Source organism: Columba livia, chromosome 27 (assembly GCF_036013475.1).
Source record: "Columba livia isolate bColLiv1 breed racing homer chromosome 27, bColLiv1.pat.W.v2, whole genome shotgun sequence".
NCBI lineage: Eukaryota > Metazoa > Chordata > Aves > Columbiformes > Columbidae > Columba > Columba livia.
In genome coordinates this window covers 2,069,635-2,085,755 of record NC_088628.1, presented here as the reverse complement: position 1 = coordinate 2,085,755, position 16,121 = coordinate 2,069,635, and the positions used below count along the sequence as shown (strand labels likewise).

At 50.0% G+C, this 16,121-nt stretch overlaps 1 protein-coding gene across 8 annotated transcripts; it reads right to left on the bottom strand.

The window, feature by feature from the left end:
* Window positions 1-148: 148 nt before the first annotated feature.
* On the bottom strand, window positions 149-16,034 carry ACSBG2 (acyl-CoA synthetase bubblegum family member 2). 8 transcript variants are annotated; one of them, XM_065042245.1, is made up of 15 exons: window positions 15,908-16,034; window positions 12,217-12,346; window positions 9,618-9,697; window positions 8,826-9,070; window positions 7,724-7,812; window positions 7,092-7,212; window positions 6,557-6,637; window positions 5,903-6,052; window positions 5,549-5,725; window positions 4,825-5,006; window positions 4,329-4,562; window positions 2,951-3,168; window positions 2,015-2,154; window positions 1,400-1,646; window positions 149-768 (listed from the first exon to the last, which is right to left on the bottom strand). In XM_065042245.1, exons 2-15 carry the CDS (start codon window positions 12,339-12,341, stop codon window positions 653-655), a joined length of 2,205 nt encoding a protein of 734 aa, XP_064898317.1. In that variant the 5' UTR covers window positions 12,342-12,346; window positions 15,908-16,034; the 3' UTR covers window positions 149-652. The 8 variants fall into 8 exon arrangements, with proteins under 8 accessions (XP_064898317.1, XP_064898318.1, XP_021137008.1 ...); XM_065042246.1 differs by having other exon boundaries at window positions 8,826-9,067; XM_021281333.2 differs by lacking the exon at window positions 15,908-16,034 and adding an exon at window positions 15,445-15,773.
* Window positions 16,035-16,121: the final 87 nt, after the last annotated feature.

Genomic DNA, 16,121 nt, shown 5'->3' with positions numbered 1-16,121 from the left:
AGTTGACCATGGACCTTCAGAACCAGCCTCTGAACTGGGTTTCCCCCATTGCAGGACACTCCATTCCTACAAGTTTAACACCGCAGATTCCACGCACATTTGCACAAGGCCTTCTAAATGAGGCACTTTCTAGAAAACTCACACCACGGGCCATATAATACGATTTTATGGCTTCGTTACAACTCAAAATGATAAAACAGACTCAAAATATTGCACAAACACAGCAAATACGAGGTTCCACGCAGCCATATGGCACTGTTGTCTTTGACATAGGACAGTTTGCGGGTAGATTTAAATAACTCGGATGTCATCAGCATGCAGATAAATGCGTGCTGGGGGAGGGAAGGACACGGCTATAAGGAAGATTGCAGTTCCTGATTGGTTTACATTCAGCTCCAGAAAAGATGACTTTGGTTAAAACGCAACAGTAATAAGGATTTTGGGTAAACATTGCATTGCCCTTCTTAAAAATAAAGTGGAAAGACAGAAAGATCCACAGGAATACTCAGCATTAGGACACAGCACGATCACGCTCACCACACTGCAGTACGAGGGCCAAAATGAAATAGATTTGGGTGAATTGGGAGGGCTGCACGATGAGGTTTATTTGCACAGAGCCCGGGGAATCCTCCGGGGGGCTCGGGGCTCCGTGTCACTGCCGCAGGGCGTTCTCCGGCGCCACGGGCGTCTCGGCGTCCACGTAAAACTGAGCAATCTGCTCTTTGTACTTGCGCACCACCTCGGGTCGCTTCAGCTTCATCGTGGGGCCTGTGGAGACAAGACGGCGTGAGGTTGGTGGTAATGGGGCTACAGAGGGCGGCGTTTTGGGGCACAAAGCGATATTAGGGTGAAGCAAGCCCGGAGGAAGATTCCAAACACGTGAACAAATGTTGAATTCAAAATTACTCTTTGCAATGGATAAAATCTCTCGTGAGTACAAACGGCACAACCGCCCTGCGAGAGTCAGCGCAGAACCAAGGGTTGTAGATTCATAGAATCATTTTGGTTGGAAAAGCCCCTCAGGATCATCGAGTCCAACCACAACCCGGCACTGCCCCATGTCCTGAGAACCTCATGTCCGTCTGTCCAACCCTCCAGGGATGGTGACTCCAGCACTGCCCTGGGCAGCCTGTTCCAATGCCCCACAGCCCTTTGGGGAAGAAATTGTTCCCCAGATCCAATCTCACCCTCCCCTGGCGCAACTTGAGGCCGTTGGGCCAGCGCTGCCCAGCCAGGCTCTGCCAGGCAGAACTGGAAGTTCCTCCCACTCCCCCCAAAACCCCAACGTGGAAGAGCCACAGCAAGGAAGGGCTGAGCCGCTCTGTGTACTGGGGGTCCTGCGTGTGTTGTCTGTTCATCCCCAAAGACGGGCTGACCCCGGTGCCCACCCAGCACTCACCCAGCTCGCCTCCGAAGATGGAAAAGTCCTTTTCAAGAAGAACCCATTTCTGGACTTTCTGGGCGTTGGAGACAGCTCTCTCGTTGACAGCCGAGATCCCCTTCTGGATGGCCGCGTACACAGCCTTGTCTTTGCTGCCAATGATTTCGGAGACCTTCGTGGCCTTGCTGCCCAGTTTCTGGCAGTATTCAACAGCTTCTGGAGTCAGATCATCCCCTGGCTCCCCAGTTTCCACGTTCACATTGCACTGCAAGACAAGGCCAAACAGGTGACTTGGTGTTGAACACTCAATTCCCTCCAAGCTAATGAGCTTGTTACTGTCCAAGCTGTGCCAGGAGGTGCTAAAACTGGGTAAGAAAAGCAGAATTGTTTCTTAGTCTCGTTTTTAGGTCTTTTACTTCTGTTTCTTTCTGCCCTGCATGGTACAGAAAGAAAGAATTGCCCTGAACAACAGAAGACCCTTGAGTTGCAATGCTCATTTTTCTGGACAGTTACAACTGTTTGCAACTTGGCTACAACACTTCCTGCCCACAGAATACACTGTAATGTGTAACAGTGATCTTCCTCACTGGAACTAAAGCCATTCTGCAGATTCCCCACCCCGTTCCCCGTTACCTTCAGCGTTAGGAGCATCGCAAGGAATTTGGCTTTGTCTCCGACCAGCATCGCGTTGCTGATGAGGGGAACAGCGTCTTTTACAGCATCCTCGATGGGAACGGGAGGAACGTTCTCACCTCCTGCGGTGATGATGAGCTCTGGAAAATAGTCAAATCTGGATTAACACGTGGAGCTTTTCCCTGTTCCTTCACGATCTGAAATGACTTTATAGCACCTTTGGACCAAATAGCAAGTCTGTGTCCCAGCAAACCCAGGCTCTGGTTCAGGCTCGTTGCAAAAGCTGCTTTGCTGCTCCAGAGATGTTTGCAGTTCAGGGACACGGGGTGTGGGCTACGAGCACCTCAGTCCCATTAGACTCTAGGGGACATCAGTTGGCAGCCAAGATGTTCAGAAACCAAAGTACAAAATACGCCGAGGCGCAGCGGGGATCTTGAAGATCTGCAGAACGCACCTGTCTCAACTGGCTTTTATAGATCTCTTCATGCAGCCCCTTTGCATGACCATTTCTCTCTTTTTGTTGACCAAAGTCTTGCATGAAACTGGATTTGTTTGGGGTTGCTCAAAGCGGTGTCCCAAGCCCCTTTCATAACAACATTAAGCTCTTGTTTTCTCTTAGAGCTCAACTAGCCCAGCCAGCTGAAACCAGAGGGACACGGACAGGTCCGGCACCATAAAACACGGCAATAAAGCTTTAACTGCCGCCCGGGAGATCAGAGGATTCGTTCTGCAAACACACACTGCTTTAGAGGACAATCATCTACTCCCATTACACACCAGGTCACCTGCTCGGTGACAAGACACACCGCAGCCATATTCATATTAAACTTCAGGAGTATTTAAAATATTGTTCTGTGCGAGCCACAACCACATAACGAGCAGGGTTAGGTGTCACAGCACCGTGGAACCTCAAGGCAGAGCCAGGGGATGCGTTACCTTTGATTCTGCCGGTGATGTAGAGGAATCCATCTTTATCGTGCTTGCCGAGGTCACCCGAGTGCAGCCACCCGTCCTCATCGATCGCCTCTTTGGTCTTGTCTTCCATGTTCAAGTAGCCCATGAAGATGTGGCGGCCCGAGAAGCAGACCTCCCCGTTGCCGTCAGCATCTGGCTTATGAATCAGTGTCCGGCAGCCCGGGACTTCCCTTCCGCAGCTCAAAGAGAACACAAGCACAAAGCCATGGCATTGATTTCTGTTTTCAATTCAAGGCTGAGCAGCGGACTGAGATTATGTCAGGACTCTCTCAAGCTAAAGCATCTGAACAAAGCCGGGCAGCCTTTTATTGCAACGGCTTCAGCAAGGAGCTTACAGACTTAAAAGGCATCTGTTTATGTAAGGGGAACAACAGAAGAAGTTGTTATTGCAGAGAGATCAGTGCGCACACACCTGGTGTTTTCCACTCATTGTTCTCAAACACCTGAGCTTTGAATGAGAAGATTTATGTCCCTGGCAGCAAACTTCTACCGATGGGGTTGTTTACTCTGCAGGCTGAACAAGCCACTCAAAGCAACAGCACAGCCTTACGGTTCCAATTCATTTGACATTAAAGTGAGCTGTAGGTTAGAGTTACTAATTCTTCCTTCTTCCCATCAATCACTTGATTCCTCCTCAGTTCCTAGAGGATCCAGGCCAAGTCAAATATGAGTAACATGGCTGTTGCCCTTGGCAGATCTCTTCATCTGCAAGATGTGGCCAAAGGAACTGGCTCCCCAGTGTCTGTTTCCTGGCAGCAAGATTCCAGGGATCACAGAATCACAGATGGTTTGTGTTGCAGGGACCTTCCCAGCTCCCCCAGTGCCCCCCCGCCATGGGCAGGGACATCTTCACCAGCTCAGGTTGCTCAGAGCCCCGTCCAGCCTGGCCTGGGATGTCTCCAGGGATGGTTCATCTACCCCCTCTCTGGCCAACCTGGGCCAGGCTCTCACCACCCTCAGGGCAACAATTCCTTCCTCATGTCCAGCCTGAATCTGCCTCCTTTAGTTTAAAACCATCACCCCTTGTCCTGTCACAACAGGCCCTGCTAAAAGTCTGTCCCCATCTTTCTTATCGGCCCCTTTTAAGCACAGAAAAGCCGCACTAAAGTCTCCCTGGAGCTTCTCTTCTCCAGCTGAACACCCCAGCTCTCTCATCCTGTCCTCCCAGCTGTTCCAGCCTTGGGTCATTTCTGTGGCTCCTCTGGCCCCTCTCCAGCAGGTCCATGTCTGTCCTGCACTGATAAACTGCATCAGGCCAGACAGATGTGCCAGATGCAGGGGAAACCTTAAAGCAGCTTTTCCTCTTGGCACCATCTCTCTGCTCAACAAAGGTGTTTACCTGGTGAGCCTGAACGCATGGGACAGAGAGATGGTGTGCGGCCCGGTGCTCTCACTCATGCCGTACAGCTCGAGCACGGGAATGTTCAGGCTCAGAAAGAACTCCAGCGTCTCTCGGGTGATGGGAGCAGCCCCCGTGTAGCACTTTGTGCAGCGGTCCAGCCCAATGGCCTTTCGCACTTTGTTGTACACCAAGTGCCTGGCTATGTGGAAGTTCACCGGGACTTCAGAGCACCTGCGGGAGACAAATGGTGGCAAGATCTCAGTCACAAAGCAGAACTTGTCCCCCTTCCTCCTTTCATCTTCCCCCGGTTTAGTTTATTCAGCAACAAGTAAATTACTTCCTCCTCCAGCCCTCGCTGCTCACCCTCTGGTCCAACCTTTGGCTTTTACTGTCCATGAGTCCAGCCTGTTACATGGGATACATCTGATCTGACAGCAAAGTTCTCCTAATACTCATAAATTCCTAACAGCCATTAAGCGTAGTTCATAGTTACCCGTTCATCCACTTCAGGTTTGTCTGCAACCCGACTCCCTTGGCCCACGATGCCACTTTTCTTCTGAGTGACGACGACTTTGCACCGATGGATTTCATCTTCTCTTCAATTTTTTCCCAGACACGAGGAACTCCCAAAAAAACCGTTGGCCTCACTTCCCGCAGGGTGTCTACCAAGGTGCCCTGAGCGAAGCAGAATTTAACACATCGTTGGGTCAGTGCTGGTCACTAGGCCAGGCCTAAGACTGACTTTGCTATTGGTTTTGAGGAATTGCTCATTTTCAGCTGCGCTGCCACCAAGAGAAAGGGTTTTAAGAAAACAAGGGTTGAGGATTTCAGTGTCAAGGCTGACACAGCACTGAGAGGAGAATCATGCTCTCCTCGGGACACAAATAGATTTAACAGTAGTGGCATTTGGCAATGTGGACAGAGCAAACGTTGCTCAACCGAGCCGTTGGGGTGGAGAGCTGGTGTCAGGTGAAACAGACACCACGAAGCTCTGGTTGTCAAGCGCTTGGTCAGCTCAGCCTTGCTGGCAACACACAGTCAAAAGACAAAGGTCAGAGTGACCAACAGACCCTTAAACTGGAGCAGTCGGTCACCAAATAAACAGCTTTCAGAATTGGGAGGTAAGTCAGCCACGGTCATTTTAAAACACCCATGCCTGCTACAAGCAGGTGGATGGGGGTAGGATTTCTATTCTCTTCTGTTTGTATTTTTTTTACCTTCAATGCGTCTGGTTGAGCAAAGAAAACTTGTGCACCGAACGTCACTGCCAACCAAATATCTGCCATCTGTGCAGCAATGTGGCTGAGGGGCAGGTAGCTGACCACCCGTTCCTGCTTCTCCTTATCGTGCGAGTGCATGATGAACCGTCCCGCCACGGCCGCCGTCCACGTCAGCTGGAACGAGAGCCACAGCAGCGTTGAGTGATGGCGCATCGAGCAGCGACACAGAACACGCAGCTCATAAAACAAGTCTACGGCATCTTGTAGTCTTTATATCAGGGGTTTTTATTTCCCTGGTCTCAGCCCCCAGCCAAGGTCACGGAATGGGCATTTATAGGAAAAGATGCTTACGTTGTCATGGCTGAGCATGACTCCCTTGGGATGTCCCGTTGTCCCCGAGGTGTAGACCAGCATACAGCACTGGTTGGGCTTCTGCGACTTAATGACTTCGCGGAGTTGAGTATCTGGAACATCTTCGCCAAGGGCCATGAACTCACTCCACTGTGTATATAAAAGAGAAGAGCTCCATCAGCTTGTTGGCTGGCATTTGCACATGAAATTAAACGGTTTGCTACCCAGGAAGAGAAGGAAACTGCTTCCTACAACCAAACCTCTGGCAGAATCTGGAAGAGGCTGTAAACATGCACCATCAGCCCCATAATGTTCTCTGGCTGCCACAGAGCCGTGGTGAAAAGCAGAAAAGGAGGTAGATACAGCCTGAGGAAGGTGGTTGGCTCCATAGCAACCCTGGTACTCACGGGGAACACCAAGCTGGAGTAGCTGTGGGACCTGAGGCTGCCCTGCAGCGGTGGGCATGCGAACACCCTGCCTTGCAACACAGATTAGCAAGGTTTGGACACCTGCTGCTTCAGCAAAGCAAGTGATCCTGCGCTAAAACCACCGCAGGCTCCCGTGATGACAGGCCTGTGGAAGGTGATGGTCGCTTGCAAGCCATGAACTGAACGCAGCCGGTATTTACACACCATCAAGACAGCCGGTACTTACAGAGTACAGATTTGGCCTCTTCTCTTTCAGCTCTTCCCCGTACTGGACAATAGCTTTCAGATGAGGTAGTCTGTCCTGAATCTGCATTAAGAAGGGAAATTCATGAGAAGGAGCAAATCCTGCTTGTTCCTTCCAAGCCTAAGTAACCCACCACTTAACATGTTACTTCCAATTGCCATTTTAAGTCAAGTTAAGAGAATCTCATCTGCGTTATTGAAAGAGCACGGGGAAACCTCCCTAGAGATATTAATCATTTGGACTGGGATGTTGCCAAACAACCCAGGGATGCTCAGTTGTTCATTTTGGCTTCTTATATTTTAAGGTCGAAGCTTTGTTAAGCTGTGGAACCACCGCTTAACCTCTCGTGAGATTTAGCACTAGTGACTATTCCTCTGGCTTGTGCAGGGAACACACTGAGTATACTCAGCCATTGCACCTCTTGCTTTCAGATCCAGTGTTTCCCTCGTCTATTTCCCTCGCACATCTGCCAAGAGGATGCTGGAGCCCCCCCCAGCCATTTAAAAAGTCAATTTACCTCTAAGATTTTCTGCAGCTGTTTATGGTTTTCCACAACCAGAATGTTAGCGCTGCAGTTGTCCGCTACATAATGACAGGCCTCGGGAGAGTTTGTAGTGTAGATACCAACAGCAAGTCCACTACAGAAGAAAGACAAAAGAAATAGAATTGGAGGATAAGCAGAATTGCTGGCAAAAGTCAGATCATTTCAAACTTTAACAGGGAGAAAACTTTAGGAAGAATAGCGCATAAAACAACAACAGAAAGCGGGGGATTTAGTTCCAAGAGCAAAGGCTCTGTTCTGGGGCATGGGAAATGTCCAAGTGGTGTAAGGGACCAAAATGCCTCGGCTATCGAAATGCAGTGCTCTGGCATTTCCCATCATATTCTAAATAAGCAAATACACTTTTGGATTAACCCACCATTCATCTTATTTTGAGAGAAGCACCTGTCTAATCAAAATGATTATTTGTCCCATTAATTCATAACGAAGTACAAAGGAAGTTCATGTTCTAGCTATCTTAATTAAATTCAAATATAAGCAGTTGGTTTGGTTTGGTTTTCATGAAAAGCTGCTTCTCACGTGAACACTGAAATGACTATGTGAACACTAAAGTAAAACGCGTGTCGAGAGCCAGCATCGCTCCTCACCCTGCGAGGATCGCTCCGATGTCAGCAATAAACCACTCCGCAGAATTAAACCCCAAGATGCACACGCCATGGAAACGCTGCAGTCCCAGCTGTAAACAAGAGATGAGATTACAGCAATCTTGTTTTTCCTTTGAGGAGTGCTTAAATTTACAGATCTCTGCTGCGAAGACAATGTCGAGGGAGAAGTTCATGCTATTATATACAGTAATTCACACTGAAACACTTTGGAAGATCTAATATGGAACCAGTTCAGTTTCACATCAGACACTGTCCCACTTCATCAGTAGGCAGGAAAAAGAGGATTTGTTTAGGTCTGTGCTTGGTTTGGTGAGCTCACTGACACTAATGAGGTTATCGAACTGCAGTCCAGGTAGTTACGAGTTCCCTTTGGGCTGGGAATGAGGTGAGGTTAAGTTCAACAACACCCACTGAGATATTTTGTCATCTAGTACAGGTTAGGTAGCCAGATATCAAAACTGACAAAAGCAACAAGCTCCAGCGACAGCAGAAGCACTTTGCTACCAACTCCCAGCTGCTGATGTCCCAGTTTTTAATCTCCTGCAGCCATTCTCTGGTTTCATCCCAGGCAGGGATGAAGTGTGCAGACTGGAAGATCCCACCATAGGAGTAAAAAGACTTACCTTCAAGAAATAAGACTCCATAATGGTAACAGTACATACATGTAATGTTGGTTTCTCTCTCAACACCTTCCTTAACACCTACTGAACACCCCAACAGTACAGGTAAAAGCCTCAATCAGTATTGACATTTAAGTCTGATTCATAAGCAGAGAAAATTAATCATTCTTTTCCTAGAAAGATTAGAATTTACATGTCGCATGAGGTGCATTGTCCAGCATTGCCATACACCTCAAACAACTCTCTTGAAATGTTTTCTAACACACTTGTAAGCAACTTGTAAGAAATTCAAACAAGAACACAGTGGTAATCACCAAGCTGTTCATGGCATGTTCAGGTGTTTCACTGTCACTTTAAGACTCACCTACACTCAGAAAATGCGCAGGTTTAAGATACAGTTGACCACAGCCGTTTCAGCAGTTAAACTGGACATGAAGGCGGAGCAGAATTCAACAAAAACTCACCTTCAGAAAGCTTTTGGCCGCTTTCCAGCACTCATCGTAGTACTTCTTATAAGTCATCTTTACCCACTGGCCACCCTTCTTGGATGCAAGGGCATAGTTGTCCCCGTATCTCTGGACGGCCTCCTGGAACAGCTCGTGCACGGTCTTGGGGGGCTCGCTGCCCATGCCCTGCTCCTCCATCCTCAGCCTCACCTCCCCGTCGCGCTGCGTGGTCCACAAGCGGGAGCCAGCAGGTGCAGAGGCTGCTTTGAAAGAAACGTGCTCAGCGTCTTATATATAGATATTGCTTGCCGCCGTATCAAACATATAAATACAAGTATCAAATGAAGAAAGAAAATGTCATTATACCCCCTCTTACCTAAGTTTCATGACTTTGCTCTTGGGAAATTTGCCATACAACTCCCAGTACTTTAGACCAGGACTAACAGATGAAGCCGCTGAAGCACTTTCAAAGTTTTGTTAAACATTTTCCATGTACATCCCCCCCTCTAACCCGCTCTGCTGCCCTAAAGCTCTTGTACAGCTAAGGTGGCAGCTTCCCACAACAATCATATACACTGCGCCTTTGGTTTTTGAAGGAGGACTGAAAGTAGACAAGCACAAGGCAGCAACACTACTTATTTTACGCCCTGAAGCACACCTGTGCTTGAAAGTCAAACGCCAGGAGGCTTCTGGACAGACCATTCTGCAATTTGAGTTACTTCTTCCATTGTTTTGGTTCGATAAATTCCTCTCTCATTTCCATAACAATTGTATGCACAACCACACGAACTAAAATATCTTTCCACTTACCTTCTGAACCAAGTGTGTCTCTCTTACTTCCCTCCATCTCGGTATCTTCAACTGTCCCGGTGCTCTGGGCCTCCCCAGTTCTGCAAAGCAAAGGCAGTTAGCCCTGGCTAAGCTTTAGCACACGGGCTGGAGAACGCCTTAGGCTCACTCCAGCGCTTAATTACATTAGTCCTTGGATGTCCAAGTGGTTCCTGATGTTCTGCAAGTGCCTTTATTAATTTTACTAGCCTGCATGGCTATGGCAACAAAACTGCTTGCTCTCAGAGAGTGTGCAAACTGCCTGCACTGCTTTTAGACCAGTGTATGTTGTCCTAAGTGCGGTTATCATTGCAGATAGGCTGCAGAAGAACCTGTAAACATCTAGAAAACAGTGATAATTTAACACCGGAGATCTGCTCTAGTTGCCTAAAACAACAAGTCTGCAGCGGTGAGGAGGAGGTTGGGAAGGGGCAGATGGATCTGGTGCTTTTCTCCCATCTGCAGGATGGGAGTTTAAGGGAGGGGGCCGGGGGCCTCTCTCCAAAGCTGCAATTCCCGGCCAGTCACCCTGGGGAAACCCCCGAGGTTTCCTGCAGAAGGGCCAGGCCAGCTGAAGAGCAGGAAATGGATCTAACAGGAAATCTTGTTCTCAGGCATTCCTAATAAAGTCAGTGCATCGGGCTCCCACCAGATGTTTGTGAAGAAACGGGAACAGGCGCATCCCCTGCCTGCTTCAGCCACGCTCCTGCCCAGGGGTTTGTCCTGTGGTGCCTTTTACTCTCATCCTTGCAAGATCTGGTGAGATGCCACCTGCCCACATTTGCAGAACAGTGTTTTTCCACCATCCCTTTCCAAGATAAACCTTCTCCCAGCCGTAAGTGTTGAGGATGAGGAATAATCAAGTCACACATCCCGCTTGACACCACCAGGTGGAAGCCAGACACTGTGAGATCTGGTATTCTGTGCCCTGCTCCCTAGGACATCCCACCCTCCGATTCACAGGCAGGTGACATTTGTTCCCCTGCCCTGATCAATATCCGGTGATGCTCAGAGCATCACTGTAGTACTAAGGTTCAAGTTTTAGTTGACCCAAGATTATATTCCAGAGAACCCAAATTTCCATCCTGCCTTGCCAAACAGCCCTCCTGGGGTCACTCATTCGCTTCAGGCTACGATGAAGGTGTTTGTTTCTTCATGCCAGTGGTAGGTGTTTTCCCCATAGCCATGCTTGCTGAAAGGTTTCACCCTGGCACTGGCTCCCAGGACTTCTAGAAGGGCTGCACATCCCTGACATCACAGTCATAGAATCATTTGGGTTGGAAAAGCCCCCCAGGATCAACAAGTCCAACCATAACCCAGCCCCGGCACTGCCCCATGTCCTGAGAACCTCATGTCCGTCTGTCCAGCCCTCCAGGGCTGGTGACTCCAGCACTGCCCTGGGCAGCCTGTTCCAATGCCCCACAGCCCTTTGGGGAAGAAATTGTTCCCAGATCCAACCTCAACCTCCCCTGGGCAACCTGAGGCCATTTCTTCCCTTTCTACCAGACCAAAGAGAAGACAAGTCAGCACACAGCACGACAAGAACTTTAGTGTAAGGGGTAAATTGCCTCCTTCTCGTTTACCTTGCCTCTGAATTTCTAGGGGATACTGAGCTATTTTTGCTTTGAGCATATGATAAGGTTTAAGGCATAGAGAAGGTTTGACATGGCTACTCCAGTGTGCTGTTCAAAAGCAGAACTGCTTTTCCCATCTAATCTGCAAGCCAGAAACAAGAGGGAAGTAAATCAATTTTTTTCTTTATTTCCCCCAAAGGGATTACAAGATGTTCCCTACTACACAGTTCCTCCTCATTACTGAGAGCATTTTCTAGCACAGATTAATCCTCAGTTGCAATAGTTCTGCACCATTGCTCCACCAGTTTTTACGATCAAAGCAGGCAAATGACCCAATAATATGAGCAAAAAAAGCCCCAGCTATTTCCCTTCCAGTGAATCACATCATCTTTTTCTCCCCCTTACTACATGTAATTCAAATGAAGCCTGAAAAAAAATGAGGTAAAGAGGTTTTTTTTCAGCTATACCCCATTACAGTGTGGTGAGATATAGACACTTAACTACTAATACGCTCTTTAGTAAGAGGCTGCTTAAATTTCCAGCCAAACAAACAGGAGTTTGATATAAATCAGCATAGGTCCTGCTCACAAGCTGTTCCCAGCACACCTCTCTGTTTACAGGCCAGCAACACTCCACAAACAACGTCCTACTTATTGGTATGCCAACTATTCGATCAGTGCCCTCCCAATCAACAATTATGCAAAGTTCCTTCGCAAGAGGTGATCTTTGGCTACACAGAAGATTCTGCTGTTCCTGTGATTTAAGTTTTTATTAAAGGCACGCTGCTTCAAGCTCCCAACTCTGTGTGGTAGCTACGTACAGCAAATTTAATTCTGTTCCTCTTCCTTTGAGAGGGTGAGATTGCAAATGCAGCTTGTGGATTTTGGAAGGACTAAGAAATGGCTGAGACTTCTTCCAAGAAAAGCTTAATTAATCTAAGTAAACATGATAGGATACAAACAATACCCTGTGTACACAGAGAAAATAAAATCCTAAATTAGACAAACCTCGCTGGCGAGTGGAGCAGCACATCATCCAGCGACACCTCCCTGTTCCCTTGAGGATCTGAATTACAATAAGCCGTGGGGACTGGTTCTGCAAGCGCCATGCGTGCATCTGACTCACACAGCATCGTCCCTGGAAAAACAGGTATTAAAAATTAAAATACAATCAAACGCTACAGCAAAAGCAGCTTATACTGACGCAGCCATCTGACCGAGACGATCACAACGCAGCTGTGAGTGGAGACTGCTGTATGTGTGTGAAACACGGGAAACTCTCCGAGCGGACGCAGCACACTCCACATCGTGCTCGGTTCATTCAACAGCCCTGACCAGCAGTACATGAGACACCCATCCCACATCCAAAACAAGCATGACAATCACAGCTTTGAGAGAGCCCTGGGAGCTTAACAATTCAAATCTTACACTCCCTTTGCCCTAAACCTTCCCACTCGAGTCTCAGACCCCCAAAACCCGCCCACGGACCCCCAAGCCCCCCCATGGACCCCCAAACCCCCCCACCGCGGAGCTCCGGGTCCAGCCTTACAACGCATGGCCGCCTCTCCTCCCGCAGCCGCTCCGGACCAGCGCTAAGGATGATGTGGAATACCCTTTATTTTTAAACTAGCGCCCAGGAGGCAGATCTGGAGCATCTTATGTCATGTGCTGCCTGGCTCGCAATTGGAAGCGGCTCCTCACCCCACACGCCGCCTCTTAAGGAAGCTCTGGCCCCACACCTGCCGCCAGCCTGGGGCACCCCAAGGGTCTGGGGTCCCTGTTTGGGGACACAGCCCTGGAACACCCCAGAGATTTAACCTATTTGCATAAGAATCAGCGTTTTGCAGCTGTTGTGTTCGGTGGCTCCTACACCACCCTCCCTATTTTGTCGTTAGGGGATTTCGTCACCTAAAGTGTTTCCTAACGCTGAAAGCAACCTTAGCTTTATTTAAGGTTGACAGTCAAAAGCATTTGATGGTTATGACTTGGCAGGCTGAGTTTTAATTGTTTCAAGGAATTTCTCACTGGCTGGAGGTTAATTCACAACTGGCAGAGCTGCCTCCAGCCCAGGAAAGCACATTCCGCCTCCCCGTCTATGCAAGGACACATCGCTGCGAGCTACAATTCACAATGCAAAACCAGCTTCATTCACGAGCAGCCGAGAACGGGATGTCCCCAGAAATCCCACCTCTGAAGCTCCAGGATGATCGGTAGATGTTGCCCAGCCCCCCATTCTCAGCCAAAACACCAGAGCGATTTATTTGAATATTTTTTAATGTGACAGCTGTGAGAAAAAAAAGACACAGGCACTATCTCTACAGAGCAGCCACCTAGACCTGCAAAACCGGGTTTTAGTTCCTTCCCCAGCCTGGAGGAACTCAAACCCACATCCAGAGGAGCGCGAGCGTGCCGGCCACAGTGCCCGCTGGAGGTGTCACCACCACCTCTTGCTCAAGGAGACACGAGGGAGGAGGAACGTACCATACAAGCTGTCATCAGACCTGACCCCATTTTGCAATTCTGTACCCACATTCCTTCCCAGCACCCCGCAATGGGGAGCTGAAGGCTCTCTCGAGTTCCTGAAGGAAGCCTTTCTCTAATTACAGCCTTTCTCCTGCCATCTGCTCTCTAGCGCAGGTGGGGGTGTCCTCGTGCCAGCGATGCCACAGCACCGCCCTGCTAGCTCCTGGGCGGCAGGTGTTGGTTGGAAACACGTCGGGCATCAAAAGGCAGAAGCCTCTTCTCCCGGACAAGCGTTTTGGCTCGTCGGCTGTGGGTTTGTGCTGCACCCTGAGCCGCTCAGAAGGAAAAAGCACTTCACGGTGGAAAACCACCACTGCATTCTGTCCTGGCTGTGCATGTGCTCTTCAAGACCCCAACAGCAGGTTCCCAAGCAGCACAAAGACCAAGGACATGAGGCTGCACAACCTGCAAGCCCAGGGAGACGCAGCAGGGTGTCGCTGTCACCATCACATCCAGCGGGATGGGCTCCTTAAGGGGAGTCTGGATGGAATCACGGCCCTTGGGGTCTGGAGGGCAGCAGCAGAACTTTTTGAGCAGCCAGGTCCCCTCGCAGCACGAAAGAGAAAGCTGAACTGCAACCTGGCTGGGCAACTTTCCTTGTGAATGCAGGCCAGACGAATCCCAAGTCAATCATGCATTTTATATAACAAATTCAGGTTAGAAACAAAAAAATTTGACGATATATACTCCCACTAGCTCTGCAACAAACCCCTTCCTGTGCAGGTGCTTAGTGACAAGCACAGCCCCAGGAAAACACACACACACACTCAAAGCTAGGCTTAATGCTCACCAAAGCCAGGCTTAACGCTCACCAGAGCTCACTGGGGTGAACGGGATCACAAACGATCCTCTCCTGGCACATGCTGTTCCCAGAGTTCACACACCGTGATGCACCCCAGATGTGCGGAACACGAAGAACACACACAACACACCCAAAAACCTGCTGAAAGAAACCTACTTTTCCATTAAGCCCGTGCAGCGACTTAACTCATTTAAATACAAAGCTTGAGGGAACACTGTGTCCTGGAAGGAATGGAAGTTGGCAGACGATTTCATTGAAACCGCTGCAAAGCTTCACTGACAAAACAAAATCACTAGGTGCATGACAGTCAATAGGACAGGAGTGAAGGTCCCATTTCTAATATGCTCTGAACACACTTTTGCTTGAAATACATATAAATCTTCAAAAACACCAGTTGAAATTTAAATTACCAAGTATGTTCGCGAGCCACCTTGACATTTCCCAGCACAGCTCAGAGTTTCCTGTTGCTGATTTCATTTCTTTTTACTGGTAAAAGCATCGCGGCTGATCCGGTCCAGCTATCACTGCGCACATCAGCTTGAGGAGGTTGCCACATCATCTCACCGCCTTTCCACATCTCCCCCAAAAGTGAAACTTGGCCCTTTAACACGTGAATTATCGTATACGCCAGATTACCCTGTATCTCTCTCTTAGTTTGAGATTTGTTAAGCGAATTGTGAGCTAAATTATGCTTTCTGAGGATTCTGTTCAGCTGCATGTCCCATAGGAAGCCACCTGGTGTGGCTCTCGCCGTGTCCTGGCCAAGGGACGTGACTCAAGGTTCTCTTTCCCAAACCGCTGTCTTCTTTGCTGCCACCTGCACCCGCCCCGGGTGGGAAATCCCCTCGGTGGCACAGGACGCGTGCTCGGGGACGCGTGGGTACCGGCAGGTCCCTGAGGGCTCCGCTCACCTCACATTGTGTCACTGGTGACGGCCGCCCACGCGAAGCGATGGATGCTCACCAGGGACAGGTCACTGCTCTGAACAGACGGGTCGGCCCCACACAGACCCCGGGGTTATCTCACCAAAAGTCACGGTATTTCCTCTCCGCTGGCCAGGCCACCCCACTCGTGACAGGAGCGTCAGGAGAAGCTGCCAGGCTGATTAATGTCACGGTGAGTGACGCCCCTGACAGGCCGGGTTCAGCACCAGCCCCACTCGGGACACCCCGTAGGCACGGCCAGAATCGGGCCCACCGAGCTTCCCCCCCAGACCCCCCGCACCCCGCGGGAGTGGGCGGGGCTGTCCCATCCCGCGTGGGCGCCGGCGGGTTTCCCGCGCTGCACTCCCCGTGTCGCGACAGGACAGGGAGCGCGCGGCCGGTCGCGAGGGGAGGGCGGGGCCGCGCGCGTGGACCGACAGCGCGACGTTACCTCAGGAGTCGCGCGCGACGACCCCCCCACGCGGCGCCACAGCAGCTACCGCGCGCAGCCACGTGCGGCGCCTTTAAAGCGCTCGCGCCGGGCGGGGGCCCCGCCCGGAAAGGGGCGTGTCCTTCCGCTCCGCTCCGCCCCCGCTCGAAAGACCCGCGCGGCCACACAATTGGCTGTGCCGGCGGTCGGAAGGCGGTGAGGCCCCGCCCACCCC